General features: G+C 48.2%; 2 protein-coding genes across 4 annotated transcripts in view; one reads left to right on the top strand and one right to left on the bottom strand.

Annotated features, from left to right (window-relative positions):
• The window catches only part of GON4L (gon-4 like), a 41520-nt gene extending 34988 nt beyond the window's left edge, over positions 1 to 6532 (top strand). The window contains exons 26-32 of one of the 2 annotated variants that reach the window (XM_080984483.1): positions 829 to 972; positions 1413 to 1532; positions 1642 to 1777; positions 2982 to 3164; positions 4005 to 4764; positions 5377 to 5479; positions 6057 to 6532. In XM_080984483.1, coding sequence (XP_080840609.1) covers positions 829 to 972; positions 1413 to 1532; positions 1642 to 1777; positions 2982 to 3164; positions 4005 to 4764; positions 5377 to 5479; positions 6057 to 6215 — 1605 coding nt within the window. In that variant the 3' untranslated portion in view covers positions 6216 to 6532. Of the gene's footprint in view, positions 1 to 828; positions 973 to 1412; positions 1533 to 1641; positions 1778 to 2974; positions 3165 to 4004; positions 4765 to 5376; positions 5480 to 6056 lie in introns of both variants that reach the window. The other variant, XM_080984482.1, reaches the window with a different exon arrangement.
• A 137-nt stretch (positions 6533 to 6669) lies between these two features.
• On the bottom strand, positions 6670 to 17809 carry MSTO1 (misato mitochondrial distribution and morphology regulator 1). 2 transcript variants are annotated; one of them, XM_080984670.1, is made up of 14 exons: positions 17547 to 17809; positions 16063 to 16198; positions 15155 to 15224; positions 14067 to 14142; positions 13611 to 13659; positions 12945 to 13086; positions 12702 to 12819; positions 11657 to 11788; positions 9940 to 10092; positions 9494 to 9625; positions 8510 to 8694; positions 8235 to 8339; positions 8029 to 8144; positions 6670 to 6998 (listed from the first exon to the last, which is right to left on the bottom strand). In XM_080984670.1, the coding sequence occupies exons 1-14, from the start codon at positions 17625 to 17627 to the stop codon at positions 6763 to 6765; spliced, it is 1731 nt and encodes a 576-aa protein (XP_080840796.1). In that variant the 5' UTR covers positions 17628 to 17809; the 3' UTR covers positions 6670 to 6762. The 2 variants fall into 2 exon arrangements, with proteins under 2 accessions (XP_080840796.1, XP_080840797.1); XM_080984671.1 differs by lacking the exon at positions 17547 to 17809 and adding an exon at positions 17139 to 17315.
• Positions 17810 to 20332: the final 2523 nt, after the last annotated feature.

Genomic DNA, 20332 nt, shown 5'->3' with positions numbered 1-20332 from the left:
ATGACTAAACAACAATTTTTCTCTCTGTAAGACGCACAAGACCATAAGACGCACCTAGTTTTTAGAGGAGGAAAACAAGCAACAAGAAAGCAATGCAAAGCTTCTTGAGCGAAGAGGCAGGAGTGCTCTGGCTGCGCTCAAGAGGCTTTGCGTGGTTATCCCTGAAGCCAGAAGAGGGATAGAAGAGGCTTCTGGGACAGCTGCACAGCCTCTTCAGGGCAGCGGGATGAAGGCTCCCCATGCCCTGAAGAGGCTGCGCGCAGCTAAGCCAGAAGCTAGAACAGCGAGAGGGAGCGCTGTGCAGCGATCCCTTTCGCTGTTCTGGCTTCTGGGATAGCTGCGCAGCCTGCATTCGCTCCATAAGGCGCACACACATTTCCCCTCCCTTTTTAGGAGGGAAAAGTACGTCTTATAGAGCGAAAAATACGGTACATTGAAATTACGGTAGTGCCTTGGTTGGATGTTGATTTTCCTCTGCCCTCCTTTTCCCTTTTCCCTTGTGTGTCTTTTTTTTTTAATGTATTGTAAGCCTGCAGGTATGGGCTGCCTTGTTTCGATTGTGTGTAAGCTGTTCTGGGAGCCCTTTAGGCTGAAGAGTGGGGTACAAATGCTCTAAACCAATAAATAAGAAGGGATTGAAGAAAAAAGACATTGGACAAATGCTGCAAATGTTCCACAGAGGGGTGGGCAAACAGAGTTTGGCCAGTAAGCTGGATCCTAAGCTTCCCCCCACCCTGGTGGGCCATTTTGATATGGAGGGAGGCACCTATAATTCAGGTACCAATCACCCCTCTCCTTATTTTGCTTACTTGGAATGTCTCTGTGCAGCTGAAGACCCAGATGTGGCAGTTGCTGAAGGGGCACGACCACCTCCAGGATGAGTTCTCAGTCTTCTTCGACCACTTGCGCCCGTCGGCCAACCGCCTGGGAGATTTTGAGGAAATCAACTGGACGGAAGAGAAAGAGTATGAGGTGGAGTTATCCCTTGATCTTCCTGGGCAGGTTGGGAGAGGGGGCACCTGCTTTTTGCACGGCTTTCCAGTGTGGTGTAGTAGTTAAGATTCGTAATCTGGGGAACCGGGTTCGCTTCCCTGCTCCTCCACATGCAGCTGCTGGGTGACCTTGGGCTAGTCACACTTCTCTGAAGTCTCTCAGCCCCACTCACCTCACAGAGTGTTTGTTGTGGGGGAGGAAGGGAAAGGAGAATGTTAGCCGCCTTGGGACTCCTTAGGGTAGTGATAAAGCGGGATATCAAATCCAAACTCCTCTCCTTCTTCTTCTTTCCGGAGTTGCGGGGAGAAGCAGCTCTGAGCTCCGATAGCAACGGTGGGGTGTGTGGAATTTTAAGCTTCGGGGATTCCCTGCATCCCAACCACGCTACCTGACAATGGCTCCTGTGCTTCTTTTCTTAGTTCGATGGATTTGAAGAGGTGTCCTTGCCAGATGTGGAGGAGGAGGAGGACCCCCCCAAAATCCACGCATCTGCGAAAAATAAGAAGAGGAAGGAACTTGGGGGGCAGAATATTGACAAGGTGAGGCTGGGGGAGCCCTTGGCGCGAAGCACTGCTTTCGAGAGCTCCTTCTCCCTGCTGCCTGTCCTGCTGAGGGTTGCTCCTCTTCTCCTCTTGTGTGTGATTTCAGGAGTCTGAGTGGGCCGAGGGGGCCAAGGAGTGCTGCTGCTCCTGCCACGAGGGGAGCGGCGACCTCAGGCTGAAGAGGAGCAAGCGAAGGACCTGCAGCCACTGCAGCAGCAGCAGCAGCAGCAACAACAAGGTCAGTCCACAGCAATGGCAGAGGGAGTGGGAGACTCCGGGGTTTCAGCTCAGCGCACTGGGCCATAGATCAGTGGTAGAGCTTTACATGCAGAAGGTGACATGTTCAGTCCATCGTCTCCAGGTAGATTCACATTGGAAACCCTGCAGAGCCCCTGCCAGTCAGTGTGGACAATACTGAGCTTGATGGACCAATGGCCTGATTCAGTATAAGGCAGCTCTCTTGGTTCCTATGTGTGTGAGTTCATCTGTGTGTCTCTCCCTTGAAGCCTTGAAAAGGCTTCAAGTGCTGATTCTGTTCAGCTTACACAACAACAACCCTGTATCGGGAAATTTTTGACGTCTAACGTTTTACTGTTTTTTTAAAATGTGCTGTAAGCTACCGAGAGTGGCTGGGGAAACCAGCGTACAAATAATAATAAAATTATTATTATTACTTTATTTAACTGAATTTGCATACCCCTTAGCTGTAAATAAAACCTCCAAGAGGATTACGAAGATAAAAAGTGCACTGAAATTGCCGGTGAAAATAAAGGTCAAACACTAGTTTGTAAAAAAGCAAAGTGAACAAAATCAGCCGTTACATTCCGGATTAAATTGCACGTCAACTTTAGGCGTCCGGGTTGCCTAAGCAGAAAGGATTTTAGGAGGTGCTGAAAAGAATACAGGGAAGGTACCATCCTAATGTCAACAGGCAGAGTTCCAGAATGAAGACTGGATCCTTACAGATGCGTAATGAAGTTTTCTGGATGGAAGTGGTTGAGGGGGCATCTGTGGGTTAAGCCAACCCTCCAGATAAGTTGCTCCCAAACTGTTAAAAGCTCTGTATACTAATGGTAACATCTCATGATGAAGGGTTAAGGTTTCTGCCTTAGACATGGAGTTCATCTATATTTATTCATTTTATCCCACCTTTCCTCCAAGGAGTTCAAGGTGGTATTCAAGGTGGCTCTCTTCCTCCCCATTTTATCTTCACAACAACCCTGTGAAGTAGGTTAAGCTGAGAGACTGTGACTGGGCCCATGGACACCCAGTGAGTTTCATGACTGAGCGGCAATTTGAACCCTGGGTCTCTGGGGTCCTGGCCAAACTATAGAGTCTCATGGCTTTTTAGGGGTGGGTGGCGAAGGGAAGCATACAAGTTTCATGAGTTTGGAGCAGGAGGTGTTCTGAGATGCTCTTGGACTTCCCTTGGTCCACAGGCAGGAGATGGCAAGGCCTACAGGAACAAAGATCCCCAGGAGCTCACCGACAGCCTTGTCCAGCGCGAACCGAGCCCTCGCCCCGAAGGGAAGGAGCCTGCAGAAGAGAGTCTGGAGCAGAGAGAGGACGGGGAGCCTCCCCAGAGCAGGATGAGGACAGGCGCCAGGAGAGCAGACTCCACAGCAGGAGGTAGGTTGGGAGTGAAAGGGGTGGGAAGCATGGACCCATGAACTTTCCCATGCAGCCCTGGGATCTTGTGCCAAGCAACCTCCTAACTGGCTCCGTGGGCAGGAGGGAGGGGATCCTGGCAGGGGCTGTGTAAGATTTCATACTTTGTCCCTTCTGAGGACAAGGGCATCCTCTCTGGTCCTAATTCTGCTCTGTGCTTTGGAAACTTTTTCAGAAGCCACCAAGGCTGACTGTTAAACCTGATATGTCACGCTAGAAATGGCGCCTTTTAAATATGAAACAGATTTGTGGCTGTATATAATGCTTTGTGAAGTAGAGCCTTTTTGATGAAGAGGGTTTTAGTCTGCAGGGTTATCTCCCACAATAAGCCTCGTTAGTCTTTTACGATATCACAAGACTCCTTCAGGAGTGTCTGGAAGGAGGGCTTGGGGTGGCTATAAACCGAGGCTGAATCCAGTTAAAGATGGAGATTCCGTGGCCATTTAAAAAAAGTTTTTATTTTGTTAAGATTGCATTGTTTTTTGCCACGCTTGGGCCCCTTTAGAGGGGGAGCGCGAGAGAAATTTATGAAATGAATTTGGTCTTCCTCTCTTGTAGGTGAAGCTGAGGGGCCTGTGTGCAGTGCTTGAAGGAAGCACCCCCCGTTTGCTAGCTGTGGCTATTTTCACGCAGGCTGGAAGGCGCACTGGCACCTAATGCTAGTTTTTAAGCTTAGCGTATCTCAGCAGTGCCATCTGCATAACCTTGTGCTGTATTTCATTTCCACAGCTTCTAATAATGCTGTGCAACGAGCAAGCGAGTGTGAACAATCCTTTCCCTATTGTTTTTCTTCTTTCCCAGCTTCTCGCGTGGAAGGAAAACTGCCTTTGCCCAAGGAGACCCCTACGGAAGGGGGTGCGCTGCCAGGACCTCCCTGTCTCTCCAAAGCCAGCGATCCTGCCAAGCTGCTCCCTCCTAGTACTGCTGCCTCTTCCACGCTGCAGGTGCAGAGGGGCCCCCCACCGAAACCCCACCGACCCAAAAGTGGCTCTTGCCATATAGGAGGCGAGAGTGACGCAGGACTCTGCACGAGGAGCGGGGAAGCTTCTTCAGGCGTTTCAGGGGGTGAGACTCTTGCAGGAGCAGCGGGTGGTGCAGCTAGCCCAGGTGTCACCCCTCCTCTAGCCAAGAGTTGGCCACAAAAGCCTGCCGTTCAGTCCAGTCCCTCGCGGGGGACAGCTTCTGCTGCTCCTCGAGTGTGTCTCAAGGACAAGGAATTGGACAGGTTGCCATCGTCTCTGGATACAAAGCCCAAAGGAAGGGATCTTTGCGGGTCACACTCCAAGGACCTCACGCCGCCGAAAGCAGGAGCGGCAAACTGTGGCTCTCAGACTCCAGCAGTGGCCTCTGGAGTTTGCAGCCCTCTGGCTACGGAGAAGAAAGGAAATGCCACGGAGAGACTGTGTGCTAGTGACCGCTCAGAGCTGCCAGCTGCAGGCAGTGGGGAGCGGGCTGCCTCACTGCGGGGAGATGAGCTGCACCAAAGGGCGGTCGAAGCGACTGTGTGCGCTAAGAACATCAAGGTCAGCTCCACCGGGGAGAAGGTTGTATTGTGGACCAGGTACTTTTTTTTGCTTCCTTGTTCAAAAGCCAGTACTAGGGGAGAACCAGGGTGGGTGCGTGTATAAGTGGTTTTGCTTTAGAATCCCTTTGTCCCCAGAGGTATAAGGCGTTCCCTGACCCCAACACTTTGATGCACTGAGGAAAAGCCCAGTCTTACATCAGGACGTACAGATAAGATTGAAAAAGCCATATGGGGTGTAAAACAGGGAGGCTGTGAGAAAATAGCAGTTAATCGGTGGGGTGTTGCAAAACAAGGAAGCCTGATAGTGCCTTTGCCAACATGTCCCTATTGCTCCATTTCTGATCGGAAGCTGCCTTATACTGATTCAGACCATTAGGTCCATGCAGCTGAGTATTGTCCACACTGACTGGCAGCAGCTCCCTCCTGGGTTACAGGCAAGGAGTATTTACTGTCCCTACCTGCAGGCCGTTTCACTGAGTTTAAAGCCGTTCCCCTGTGGATGGTGTGCTTCTGTTAAAGGCTAACAAAGAGGACTTTCTTAAACACAAGCCTCCATCTGACAACAAGCCTTGTGGGATTCATGAAGTCTGGTCCAAGGAGCAGCCCACTCCAATTCCCTTTTTCCAGTGTCAGGTGTTTCTTTTACAGAGAGGCTGACCGGGTCATTCTGACCACCTGCCAGGAGCGAGGAGCTCACCCAGACACATTCAGTGCCATCTCGCAGCAGCTGTGCAACAAAACGGCAGAGGAGGTGAGTCCTGGGGGAGACAAATCTCTCGGAAGCATTGAGTTCTTCTGTAAAGCTTAGGAATGCCTGGGTCCATAGATATGACTGGTGACACTTTACCCATGCAGTAGGATTGCATGGATGTCTAATTCCACAAAAGAAATAGGATCCACGGCGAGCTGCTCTGCAAATTGTGTGCTGTGGTCCCTTTAAAAATCTGCACTGAGTGACAGGATGAAATGCAATTTACAGATACGGACACTTTCAAAGAAGAAAGTTTAACTGAGCAGGGAAAGCCCTGTGTTTCAATCTTAGCCAGACAGTTGGCAATATTCAGAGATCCCTCTATGCCCATGGCCAATCATTGGGAGCACATTATCCTGTATTTGAATACTGTACAGTGTTTATTCTATGAGCCAGGAAATACAGATTTCTTGTTCGGTGGTGGATTCAGAGTAGAAGGTAGGTGCGCCATTGCTTATCTTTCCTACCTTCATCTAAAAAAATTGAAATAGTATCAGTTGTCAGAGTAGATTAGCTTCAGAGGCAATTTGCTTGTCTCTCCTTCTCTCCCTCCATTACAACCCTGTTCTGCTCTCAGGTCGCCCATCGGTTCAGGGAACTGATGACTTTATTTCACACGGCTTGTGATGTCAGCTCAGAGGACGAAGAAGATGGAATGAGCACCAGCAACACTGACCAGCTTTCTGACAAAGACCCAGTCCTCTCTGAGGAAGAGCAGGAGGAGCAAGGCTTTTGAAAGCGTGAGCCAGTACTACTGAAGGGGAATGGAGATGGCTGGGAAATCTTGTTTGCATTTGGCTCCAGAGAACGCCATCTGACCCCCACCTCCCGCATCAAACTTGAAGTCACCTCGAAAGATTCCCCCTTCCATAAAAAAGTGGGGTCTGCTGTGTGATGGAAGTCATGTAGGCTGCACTCGTTCTTGGATAATGGCTGGTGTAAATATTTTAAATAGTAGGAAAAATATGTACATTCTCTCTTTGTGCTGCTTCTGAGTGACTATTTATTGTGGCAGTTGTATTTTAAGGAATAAAAAGTATTCCTGTTGTAGAAGATGAAGAGCACCTTCTTACCTCTGTGCACAGAATCTGTCAGGTTACTGCAGGCCTGAAGGTCAGGCTGATGACTTTTTAGAAAATACCTTTAGCTTAACAGCCTTAGTAGCACAAGACATGATGCATAATGGAGGAGACTGTATTAGGGGATTTATTGTTTTTATAAATGTGTGCAAGGGCTAGTAGATGTTTTCCTGTTCAAAGGCACTGCAGAAAATACGCACACATTCAGTCCGTCTCATCCTCCGAATCTGCTGCTGAGCCCCCACTCTCTTTGTAACAGTGAGACAGTGTCCTCAGCTGCTCCAGAGCTTCCTCAAAGTCATCCATTTCAACTCCTACCGAGAAAAAGCTTGCCCATCGCCGGACGTCAACTTGGCGCAGCTCTTCGTAGAAACTGCCAAGGGTTTTACGCAGGATAGCCAAGGACTGGAGGGCTCCGAAGACAGGGATACTTTCAACAGCTGTGTAGGAGAGAATGAAAGGATTTGAGAAAACCCATTCTGACTGCAGCAGTGCCAGAGCACCTTTGTGTCTACTGCCCCCGTAGCCTTGTTAATGGTGCAGCATAACCCATCTTCCAAATGAGGCTGGTGCCCCCCCCCAACTCTTGCCTTGTGCTAGTGCAAAAGGGAGGGAGAGATAATACCAGCAAGCCTTGCTTCACTGGGACAACACTGGCCTATTGAGAATCAATGTTTCTGCAACACAGTGGAGGGAAAGTGACGGAAAACATTAAACGGGAAGTACTTGGCTAGTCGCTGAATTAGCTTCTTGCCAAACTTTCTGCACATATGATCTATGCAAGCCCTTCCCAGCCTCATGCCCTCCAGACTAACCCCAAGGGGTGAGGGGGAGCTGTCGTCCAACACATGGAAGGCCACACTCATGTCCTATGCACATGCTCCAACCAATCAGGGATCAATCACACATTAAATGCACAAGGGTATAAAGAAGGGTTGAATAACTTGTTGGGCTCTAACCCCCATCAGCCCCAGGCAGTAGGGCAAGTGGTCAAGGATGAGGGGAGCTGCAGTTCAGCAACAGGAAGGCCACAGGCTCCTGAGCTATGCCAACTGGCAGTGATGGGCCATGGTCCCTTTTTAAACTGGAACTGCTGGGAATTGAAAGTGGGAGCTGCTGTCTGTAAAACTCTTCTACTGAACTGGGAGGAGAGGACAAATACTTAGGCTCCTACCCATCATCCAGGAGCTTCCACAGTGCAGCCCTAACCCAGTTTATGTAGAAGCAAGTCTTTCAGAGTACAGTGGAGCTGACTTCTGCAGTAAGTGGGGGTCAGGAGTGCAGCCACAGTAAAAGTGCCAAGGTAGTTTCTAGTGGGTTTCTAACACGTTACCTTGCAGAACTCCACATTCCCACTTTTCCTTACCCCTCACCACAAAAGTTATAATGGGCCAAACACAAACCTGAGACTTCACATTCTCAGCTGAGTGACCACCTTCTACTGCATTATCCAGAGCCCAGGCTTCTTACCTGCTGAAGCGCTTGAAGGTTTCTCCAAGAGGAATCCATGCTTGTTGAGGAGAGGAGAGAAGAACTGGGGGTAGGGAGCCAGCAGCTTGCAAGGGCCTCGAAGTAAGTGTGATGTGCTGTTCCGCAAGCACAAAACAAGCATTAGGAACAGAAGCCTGGTCACCACCTTTCCTATACCCTTCACCTTTCCTGTTAGTTTTACTAACCTCAAGGTTCTGGGGGAGACGGTGTACAAGTAGCGGGCCAGCACCTCCTGTCCAGTCTCACACATGTGGAGGACAGACTTCGGTTCAGTGCCTGGAGGGGAATTGCTACAAGAGACGCAAAATGGGGAATGGGTCAAGGCCGCAAGGATGTGTATGTGTGTTTGTATTAAAGTCATCTGCATAGCTCTGCCTTCAGAAAAAGTGAGAGGAGTAACCCACTCTAGGCCACTCCCCTGCCACCACTGAAGGAAGAACCCCCCCCCCAAACCTCTTACCTGACTTGGTGCTCCTTGCTGATTCCTCTCAGCACAACAGACTGAGCGAAGCAGTGGCTCTCTCTTTGCTCGCCACATGAAGACAGTGGGCTCCAGGGCATGGCAGGCTGCTGGTTGCACAGAGCATCGGGAAGGGACTGCTCCTGTGCCACAGGAAATGGTACAGCTGCTACTGCAGCTGCTACCTGGAGGAGGAAGCATACATTGAGCACCAGTAGGACTAGAAGGGACTGACTTCTCCAAAGCCCTGACAGGTTACCCCAAAGTGCTGTGTACCAGAACAAGTAAAAATGCCGGAAGCAACCAAGGTGCGCCACAAGAGTGGGACTCCAGCAAGTGGGCCAGATGATGCTTGGAAGGGAAAGAAAAACCCAACTTGGAGAAAATTGTGAGTTTTAAAAGCCATTAAGCTTTTTTGCACACAGAGCAAAAAAAGAAATAAACTGGTTTCATTGCCTTCAGTGCACTGATTGGTCAAAATTGGGGCCTAATTATGAAGCAAAACGGTGATCTGGCAGATTTCCCCAAAAGGATGTTCTGATGGGGGTGAAATTTCATCCCTGCCGGTATCTGATGGCCCACAGGGAGGATTCTCTTTCCAAATATGCCACTATTGATGCATTTAAACTCCTATTTTAAAAGACTTTGCATGCAGAAGGTGCCAGGTTTCATCCCTGGCATCTCCAGGTAGGGCTGGAGAAAGACTCCCTGCCTGAAACCCTGGAGAGCTGCTGCCAATCAGGGTTGACAACACCAAGTGAGCCAGAAAGTCCAATAGTCCAAATTGGTATAAGCTATAAAAGCTAATCCAGACAAACTAGTGCTAGAACGTTTAAGGCACTTAGTAACTGAGTGCACATTCCTGGTCCTGATGGAAGCTGTTCTCATTTTACATTAGAAATCCTGCAACTTCCAATCATGCTTTTGAGCGATTGAAGGGGTGGCTAGGGAAATGGCAGGAGTTCAAAGAGAATCACGTAGTACCTTCCGCCCAGAGAAATTCAGGGCCTCAGCAAGATGTGACATGGAGATGGCTGAGGTCTGGAGCCGGTAGGGAACAGTGACCGTGTCCAGGGCTGTGGCGAGGATGGCACTCGTGTGATAGTCCAGTGCTGCCTGCAGAGGGTTATAAAATCAAGGCACAGTCATATCAAGGAATATCTCCTCCCCAAAGTTCAGATTTCTGCTCCCAACATGCTATTTGGGTCTAGTGAACTCTGCATTGCAGGAAGACTATTCTGGTGGCTGAAATTCCAGTTTGATACTAAGGAAAAGAAGTTATGAGGATTCTTAGAAGCAGGACCAGGGGAAATGAGGGAAGGTGATACAGGATGTACAAACTTCACACACAGCTCAAAGGAGTTCTTATTCCTCCATCCTCTGTGTGTGTGCGCAGGCATACCCAGGTATCCACCTGCAGGAATACTGACCTCATAGTGCACGTATGGGAGTGTGATGGGGGGCGCTGGTCTGAGCCCCAGGCTTCCGTATAGTGACAAGGGGCAGAAGAGCGAACTGTGGCTGGAAAGACGGACCATCGCCAAGACTGTGTTCATGAGCCTGTAAAAATTCCTTTGTGGAATCTGCAAGGTGGTAGAAAAGCAGTCACACCAGAAGGGTAGTGTTGCACAAAAACTCTCAGTGCATACTTGGAGCAAGTGGGAGCAGTGAGTATGTCTTCATGCAGTTTCTTTTTTTTGGGGGGGGGGGTATTGACATTGAGATTATTTCTTTTCAACAGGACAAATTACAGAACATGGGACAGGCAGTCCAACAAAACAGTTCGGGAGGTGCAGGATATGGAAGGGAGAAACAGTTTGAATTGGGGACTGGGAAGTCAGACAAAGAGAGCCCATTCTAATGAAAGTTTGCTCTGGATCCAAGTGCAGGTATTTCCAGACTAACTATGTGCTAACTCTTACACTTAGTGCTTCTAAAGGATTTGTTTCAGCATTCATCAAATGGGGTTGCATCCAATGTCATTCAGAATAAACCCATTGAAATTACAGATAGGTAGCCGTGTTGGTCTGCCATAGTCAAAATAAAAAAAATCCTTCAGTGTATCTGAAGAAGTGTGCTTGCACACGAAAGCTCATACCAAGAACTAACTTAGTTGGTCTTAAAGGTGCTACTGGAACCATTGAAATTAATGGGCATTACTAAGTTAGGGCCATTAGTTTCAATAGGTCTACTCTGAGAACAAATTAGTAGGCTATAACCCATAGTGAACTAGGAAATAAGAGTCCTAAGGCTACCACTTATGCATCTCTCTCTCCTGCCTTCAAATATCTAATAAGTAGGTCTTTGAGTAACTAATTAACTTTTACCTAAATATCTTATTAATGAACTGACTACACAATCTTGAAGAAGAGCTAATAGATTAATCTAAGATCTTTCTAGACACCAACTAATTAAGAATTCTGCTTGTTGTCAAAACTAAGTTACTTAATTATCATTTCCTTTCATCCTGTTTCTGATGTTTTAACTAAGTTCTTCAATAAATATTTTTGAACTGTTTCCCCACTAGATGCATTGATGTGTTTACTGAATGACATGAAAAGGAAAATCAAATCTATATATTGGTCTTGGGGTATTGTACTTTATAACGATGGCTAGAATCTTCTATGCTAGACCATGGAAAAATGCCCGTAAGCCAAGCTAAAAGTGATTTGATCAGGAAACTTTGGGAGCAATTCAGTATAATAAAGCTAAGAGCATTACGGAAAGTTAAGGAGAGAAACATGGAGACTGAATAAATGGAATTTAGTACAGTATCCCAATATGTTAAGCAGGAATGAGGGATATCAGGACGTGGGATAGTTTATATGATTTTATAGAGTTTTATTGTGAGAGGAATATAATATTAACTAGCTAATAAATGCTTAGGATGATCCCTGGAATGTATTTAATCATATTTATTATATTCTGTTATAAACAATTATATTCAATCAGGTCTGATTATATTTAGTCAGGTGTAAGTATATGTCCAGCTACATTTATCTTCCCATCTTAAGCCCAGCCCTCCATCCTCTACACAACACTCGTTCTTAGTGAGAAGATCTCTGAACTGCGTTCATTCCTAACCAATAACATTTTTCAGCAGGGGAGGGAAGAGCAAAGAGGTGGCACAGAGGGGGGCATACTTACGGCTGTGTTAAGCACTGGCGTCAGCCCCCATGTCAGGACTCCCTTCCCTGCATACTCATCCTGAAGCAGCTCCGTGACCTTTGCCCCAACCCCCGAAAATCCGTTGTGCAGGTCACAGAGAACCTGGAATCCCTGTGCAAGGAGGGAAGTGTGCAGATATGTTGTGATCAGCAGCCGGAATTGGGGTGGCCTGACAACTCAAGAGTTGGTGCCTGCACACTGCTGCAAGCCCAGGCTGTGCCACACATCATCTCAGCTGCTTCACAGCCTTCCCCATGCTGAAGGGACAAATGCCCCATGAGCCTGGGTGCTGCTGACATTCGGCATGTTAAACCTGGGTGGTGCCACATCCTGGCCAAGACACAGACACAGCTTGCCTAAGAATTACGCAGTGCTATTGAAATGGGCTGCTCTATTGCTTTTCCAGTGAGCTTGCCTCATCCCAGGGGTGGAAGGCAGGCTGGTGAGCTGGAGCACGAGACAAAGAGAGTAGACAAAGGGAACTCTGCTCCTAACTGACCAGCACTACTCAGTGCTGAACGGCAGGATGCACCAGAGGTTTCTGGCACAGCCTCTCATCTAAGCACCAGATGTTTCAGCCTGCAGGCCTCTCCCTGGCTGGTGGGGGGGGGGGGCGGAAAAAGAGAGAAGGGGATGAGCAGTTCCTTCAGGAGGATCTGCTCCCCACCCCCTGGCTCAAGTTTCAGGCTGAAGGAGGAAACTGTTATTTGCCAAGAAGTTGCCCAATATCTAAAATGCAATAACCACCTGCAAAACCCCGGAAACCGGGCCAGCGTGCAGCCTCTATGGCACAGCTGTGGAAACCATGGCATTCCAAATGCTGGACTCCAACTCCCATCAGCCCCCAGCCAGCAAGGGATGATGGGAGTTGTAGTCCAGCAACAGAAGGCCACAGATTATCCACCCCTGCTCTGGGACTAGACATCAGGGCCTGCTTTACTGCTGTTTCTCAAGCGAGCTGGACCTCACCCCATGGCACCACCCACCCTTCTGGGCAGAACAAGAGACTATAGCAAATGCTCACCTGCAGGTAGTCACACTCTTCCACATAGAAGTGGAGCCTGTCTTCGAGCTCCTCAAGGTATGTGCCCTCTTGTAGCAGCTTCTCCCCTTGTCCAAAAGTCTCCAGCCGGCTGGAATCCCTGGAAGAAAAGTGGCAGCATCATTCCAAAGGCGCCTTCCGGAGCAGGGCAGACAATATTCTAGCCAGCATCTTCTGGCCCGCCCAGGGAAAAGGTAGCCCAGAATGCTGAGAAAGATTCCTTACCCATCGTGATTGTACTGGTAGATGGTTACTATGCTACGAGGGTGCAGGTGTGTGCGGAGGAAATCCGACCAGAAGCATGTCCTGCTCTCTGAGCAAGGCATCTTTGAAGTCTCATCCTGCCTCTCACGGAGCGGAGGTCTGTCTGGAAGCAGAATGGTTATCACCACCATCTATTAATTTATATACTGCTTATGTACCAAGTGTACACAGGCATTGGCTGGGTGAAAATGGCTTTATCAATTTATCAGCCTGCTCACCAGTGGCAAGTGCTTCTCTGGTATCGGGTGAGCACACCAGCACTTCCAGAAGAAGTTCTGCCCATGGGGGAGAAACCTCTCTTTTCTCCAACCCCCAACATAGAGAAAAGGAACCACAATTTATTTCACTTACTATTCAGGCTTTTGTAGGCGGTGATAGCCGTCTAGGCATGACTTACTGCAGCAGCCCAGCAAAAGGGATTAACACCCCTTCATAACCTATGTTTTCTGCAATTGCCAGAGGCACTCAGGGCAACCACAAATAATGGATTTGGTTAGCAAATGAAGCCAAAACTTGGGATACCTTGTGAACGGATCAGAAGCCTTCCTTAAAATACCCTTTGAAAACATATCTGCCCATTCTACCCCTGCAGGAAGCCATGCATGCAGAGCACACACACATCTTTACCACCAGGAAGGGTCCTTGGAGCAAAACTGCCATTGGGTGGTCTGTTATCCTGAAAAGAGAGAGAGACATTCTGACCTGAGGCTGTGATTTAGCCATAAAGGAATCAAGAGATCCATATAGCTGCTGGTAACTCAGGAGAAGCGAACCTGTAGCCCTCCAGATGCTGGTGGACAGCTTACAAACCTGGAGCTTACTATGCACCCCTCAAACCAACAGCTGTCATTAGACTTCCCTGTGAATTGGTCTAACTCTTTTAAAACCATCTAAGCTAGGGGCTATTTCTCCAGCTGCCCTTGGCATTTAACAGACAGTGGAAAGACGGGTGTTAGCAACTAATTCCAAGAAGGATTGCCAGCCACACAGGAATTTCCACCAAAGCAAAAGCTCCAGGCTTAACAACGCTGGTTCAAGGGCAGAAAAGGAACAGGGAAGCTCCAGGGGTAGAGGATATCTTACCTCCAGCCTGTTGAGGTCTGGCAGGAAAGGGTTCGCAGGGGATGGGTCTTCTTGGTGCGTCGTCAGATTTCCCTTCCTGAAAAATTGAGCCTCTTAACCACATGGTTCTGCACAAATTGCAGCAGAGATTGAAGGGGAATATGTGTAGTGCAGAATACTGCCCTCCCTTGCTGCCTTTAAAGCACACAGGATCTAGAGTGCGACACCACTGCTGCCCCAAATCTAGCAACTGTAATTAAGCAGATTAAAACTTCCAAGACTTGGTGTCTGAGTTTGCTAGCTTTCTTCTTCCATTCCCACCACTTTTTTCTTTTCTGTCACAGCATCTAGTCATTATGCATGTGGGCAGGGAGAATGAGACTTTTTATCTGTCTATGGTGCTTAGTAAAGTTTCGGTTCTTTATACATGATGAATAACAAGATTTTCTGCTAATTTTAACTTGTTGAATAATGTTTCCCTCACAGAAACATCGGGTTGTTAGTTTTTCTTTCCCATCAATATTGTAGAAAATGTCTCAGTGTTCATGAAGTGTTGGGGAACATAGCGAACTGTTGTGAAAAGAATACCATGCCCAGCCTGACATCTCCTAGCCTCCAAAATTGTAGCAGTAACCCGTCTACAACCATAGGGACTTGAAACATTTTTTAAAAGTTGAAATCAGAAACAGCAGGAGTCCATTTTGTATACAGTGGTACCTCAGGTTACATAGGCTTCAGGTTACATACGCTTCAGGTTACAGACTCCGCTAACCCAGAAATAGTACCTCAGGTTAAGAACTTTGCTTCAGGATGAGAACAGAAATCGTGCTCTGGTGGCACGGTGGCAGCAGGAGGCCCCATTAGCTAAAGTGGTGCATCAGGTTAAGAACAGTTTCAGGTTAAGAACGGACCTCCGGAACGAATTAAGTACTTAACCCGAGGTGCCACTGTACTAGACTATGCTCACCTCTGTGCATCAATAATGCATTGACAGCTGTGTTATTAGGTTTTCCCTACAAACATTAGTAAGCCATCCTATAGATCTGATTATGCTGTGCACAGGGTAGTTGTTTATACGTGGTTTTTTCCAGGGGTGGGGAGGAACTCACCATGTCAAAGGGGTATTTGTTTTTGCATCTGCATACAGGCATCCCTCCTGCTTCAAAGAACTCAGGCTCCCTGCAGAGAAACAGAAAGCGCTGTCACTGTGAAAGCTGCTTGTCAAGATAATAACCATGAACGCCAAGTATCCCAGATCAGAAGAGAGGCCACAGGAATTGAGGCATTTCCTTTTACTTTATGCCAGGGGAGCTCTAAGGGACAACACTTAGCCTACGTAACATAATGTCTTAAGAATTTGTGCTTGAGCTCATTTCCTTTTTCTTCTTCCCTTCCCCATCCATTTTTCCCCCTTGTGTGTCATATCATTTATCTGTTGTAACCCCGAGGGCAGGACTTCTTTTATTGATTTGTAAGCCACTTCACCAGAAGGTAAAGGTAAAGGGACCCCTGATCATTAGGTCCAGTTGTGACCGACTTTGGGGTTGTGGTGCTCATCTTGCTTTACTGGCCAAGGGAGCCGGCATACAGCTTCCGGGTTATGTGGCTAGCATGACTAGGCCGCTTCTGGAGAACCAGAGTGGACGGAAACACCGTTTACCTTCCCGCCGGAGCGGTACCTATTTGTCTACTTGCACTTTGATGTGCTTTCAAACTGCTAGGTTGGAAGGAGCTGGGACCGAATGACGGGAGCTCACCCCGTTGCAGAGATTCGAACTGCCGACCTTTTGATCGGCAAGTCCTAGGCTCTGTGGTTTAACCCACAGCGCCACCAGAAGAGCAGGGTCTAAATGCTTTGAATAAAAACAAATGCACGCACATCGAAGGAAAGTGGCCTGTCTGTGTTTTCCTGCTTCCAAAATGTGGCTTCCATGATGCAGAAAATGACATGAAGAAGAGGAGGGTTTGGGCTAAACTCTCCCATAAACCATACTACACACTTCTCTCTATCACCCACCTTTGAGGTCCATGAGGATGAGGCGGGGTGTGTATGTCTCTCGCCCCTGGAGAGTTCTTCCTGCTCGGAAGAGGACGTCATGGCAAATCCCTTCATCTGATTGTGCAGTTGCAGGATCCAAGCAGAACGAAGCTTCCTGGGAAGGGGGAACAAAATAATTTTAAAAATACACGAGAAAAGAGTTCTAAACCAGCAAGTACTCTATGGAGACCCCTTTGGTATATTTATTCCACTTATTTTGTAAGAGATGCTTCAAACTGGTGAAAGTAGAGGTGTAAGTCTCAGGCGGGAAGCCTGTGGTCCTCCAGATATTGTTGGACATCATTATTTGGGGCTTTTAATTTAGAGCAAAGGTAAGAGGAGACATGTATACAATTCTGCATGACACGGAGAAAGTGGTTAGAGAAAAGCTTTCCTCCCTCTCTCCAAAATGCTTGGGGACATCCAATGTTGGGAGACTCAGGACAGGCAAAAAATGAGGTATGCTAGCCTCCAAACCCCTCCTATTTTATTCTCACAATAAGCTCAACAGAGAGAGAAACCAGCCCCAATCTTCTACTTTACTCACAACCTCCACATGAGGTACGGACCCCTGACCATTAATTAGGTCCAGTCGTGACCGACTCTAGGGTTGCAGCGCTCATCTCGCTTTATTGGCCAAGGAAGCCGGCGTACAGCTTCCGGGTCATGTGGCCAGCATGACTAAGCCGCTTCTGGCGAACCAGAGCAGCGCACGGAAACGGCGTTTACCTTCCCGCCGGAGCGGTACCTATTTATCTACTTGCACTTTGACATGCTTTTGGCTCCACGTCATGGGGATTTGAACCACCGACCTTCTGATCGGCAAGCCCTAGGCTCTGTGGTTTAACCCACAGCGCCACCCGCATCCCATCCACGTGAGGCAGGCTTCCCCCAAACCTCCTTTTTTTTCGCTCATGCAACTATCTTGTGATGTAGCCTAACCACAAACCTCCTATTTGGGACATGTTGTACCTATGAGGTCACTTTGCCCCACACCGGTCCACTCTACCTTTCTGCCGGCGGAACCAGCACTGCCAGAGCCACACAATACCCACCCCACATTTGTAAGATGGCGGCGGCTCCCCTTTGGAACTCCCTGCCTATTGAGATCAAGCAGGTGCCTTCGAACAGGACCAAAAAAAAAAAAAATCCTGTTGAGACAGGCTTACGCAGATGCTTAGAAAGCTGAGGTGATTTTAACCTGTTTTAGTATTTTAATTTTGTTATGTTTTATCAGTACGGTTGTGGTTTTTTCTTGACTTTTATCGTTTTATCGCTTGGAGGTGGCTTATCTTTTTCTTTTTTTACGGTCAAGCGGTGTATAAATTGTGTGATATAAACAAATATTTTTTCCCCTCACAGCAACTGCCCTCGGAGAAGCTGCGTAAACACGCTCGCCCCGCCCCTTCCCCGCCTGCGCGCGCACAGCCTGCCCAATCACAAGCTTCCTCCTCTGACATTACCTGAAGCCCCCACCAGTGGGCTCCGACGCTCCCCGCGTAGTGGCCCAACTGGAGCGTCACCACCTCGCGGGCCCCCGACATCCCCCAACTGCCAATGGGAACGGAGGGGGGAGGGGGCGGAGGACACGCAGAGCGGCCGTTAGGGAGCAGCGGCGGGCGGATGGGAAAGTGCGCACGCGCCGGAGCGAGCCGCGAGGCGGTTTACAAGTCGGCGACGGCACCGCGGGCGTTGAGCGCGTCTCCGCGGGGAACCCCACCCCCTCCGCTCTCCTATTGGCTAAGGCGGGCCACCCAATTGCCTGGCGGCTTGCGGTCGGCGCGCGAGCAGAGAAGGGTTCGTTGCGTCGCCTTTGTCTCTCCCCCCATTGGCTTGGAGAACTAGGAAAGGGGGCGGAGCTGCATCGGGAGAGCCGCTCTAGGCATACCTTCGCCTGCGCAGCACGGGAGGCGGTAGGAATGAAGAAATGAGACAGACACGACTTCCGGCGGAAATTTGGAATCCGCCATATTGGCCACGGTTTTCTATGGAGGCTGGGTGACGCCGCTCTACCGCTTAGCTGGCATCTCTATGCTCCTGTAATAGTTGACGGGGAACCAGTTTGGGGACAGCGCCACATAGATGCATTTTCACGCTGGAGGTGCCCAGAGGCGCAAATGGTGACAGCAGGATGGAAGGAATAAGAAAATATTTTAAAAACTCTGATCCTAACGGAGCCTGCCACCCGCTGATCTCAATGACTGAGCTATTCCTCCATCTCTTTAGCTGATTTACAGCTTGCAAATGAAAAGATATGGCACAAAAGGAAAACAAGGAGAGGAAGGAAGAGGAAAACATACAAAATACAGGGACAAATTATTTTTATTTAGATGATTTACATACCACTATTTGCATAAGCCACACAGCCAGACTGAATGGACACAATTCACTCTACTTTCAGCAGAGGCAATGGAGCAGCTTCTCATCTAGCTGCTGCAGCCTCATGGAATGGCAGCTAAAACATGACTGTTGCAACAAGGGAGGGAGCTTGTCTCTCAGCAAAGCAGGTGGCATGGTCCAGCTTACCATCCTACCCTCTGTAGTAGCTGGTTGGAAAGACACTGTAATAATGAGAACACTGGCCAACAGCCGGTCTCCATTTTTACAGTACACCCCAAAAAACCCAGTGATGCCCCTCTTATTTTTTCTGTCTCTACAATTTTACAAAGTTAGGGCAAAATGTGATAATTTAAACACCTGGAAATTGCTTTTTTGTTTGTTTTTTCTCTTTTGAGCCTGAGACCAGAAGACCTCCTATTAGAAAGCAACAGAAATCCAGGATTTTTGGAAGCTGTGATTGGACAGCAAGGCTATCAGAGTCCATGCTCTTCCTAACTCAGGTTGAAAAACAATGCTAAGTTATGTTTATAAAAAATAGTCTGAATCTCTTACCGCCATCCTTTGTCTTGTGGGCCTGTGGCTGAGTGAGGTTCTTATGAGAACCCTCAATGTAGCATACACAGTGGATAGTGCAGGTAAAAGATGGCAATGTTGGCTTGGATTTCCTGACCAAAAACGCTTCTAAAACACCCCACAGGTTGCAGCGAAGTTGAGTCCAGGGCTGTATACAGTGGTGCCTCGCAAGACGAAATTAATTCATTCCGCGAGTTTTGTCGTCTTGCGAAGCATGGTGTCGGGAAAGTTTTGGGAAAGCTTCAAAAATCACCAAAGTCTTTAAAAACCTCAAAAAAGGCTACCACACCGCGTTCTATGAGTTGCTCCTCGAAGTCAAGTCGCAACTGTATTAACGGTGTTAAGAAAAAGGAAACAAACTTGCAAGACTTTTCCGTCTTGCGAAGCAAGCCCATAGGGAAAATCGTCTTGCGAAGCAACTCAAAAAACAAAAAACCCTTTCGTCTAGCGAGTTTTTCGTCTTGCGAGGCATTCGTCTTGCGGGGCACCACTGTACACAACATATATTAAAAGCACATCCCCCGCTGCAGGGGCCCTGGCAACTGTTGTTTACCCCTCATAGAAATGTAATTCCCAGCACCCTGGTTTCCTTTTTTTGGGGGGGGGGGAGTGCTTACACAGCTTGGTTAAATGTCCTAGACATCCTCCCACCTCAATTTCAGCACTCATTTATATGCTGACTTAACACACAAGGCGGCCACGCTTCTAAAAGTTTCTTTAATACAGTGGTACCTCGGGTTACATACGCTTCAGGTTACATACGCTTCAGGTTACAGGCTTTGCTAACCCAGAAATAGTGCTTCAGGTTAAGAACTTTGCTTCATGATGGGAACAGAAATCGTGCTTCGGCGGCACGGCAGCAGCAGGTGGCCCCATTAGCTAAAGTGGTGCTTCAGGTTAAGAATAGTTTCAGGTTAAGTAAGGACCTCCAGAACGAATTAAGTACTTAACCCGAGGTACCACTGTAAATGGATTTTACACAAAACAAGGTCTGAGTTAAGAAGAGCATGGTCTCCCATATTTGGTGCTCTGGGTTTCTGTGTTGCCCCATCAAACTTAATGCTACAATCCTGAACTGATCCACTTTTCTGTCTTATGAGCAGCTTCATTCCAACTGAGAGAGAAACCCATCTCCACTTAACTAAACTTTGACTCTAACTACCATCATCCTTGACCATTTGCCATGCTAGCTGAGGCTGATGGGAGCTGGAGTCCAAGAACCATGGGAGGACCACAGGTTCCCCAACCCCTGTCATATTGCTGCAGCAAGAAATACCCCCTGCCCCTTTCCTAACCCTATACATGTGTACACAGAGAGAGCATGCTAAAACAAAAG

This window comes from Podarcis pityusensis (genome assembly GCF_964106645.2).
Source record: "Podarcis pityusensis genome assembly, chromosome: 16".
Classification (NCBI taxonomy): Eukaryota; Metazoa; Chordata; class Lepidosauria; order Squamata; family Lacertidae; genus Podarcis; species Podarcis pityusensis.
The sequence above is the reverse complement of the archived record's forward strand: the minus strand, read 5'-3'. Positions and strand labels throughout refer to the sequence as shown.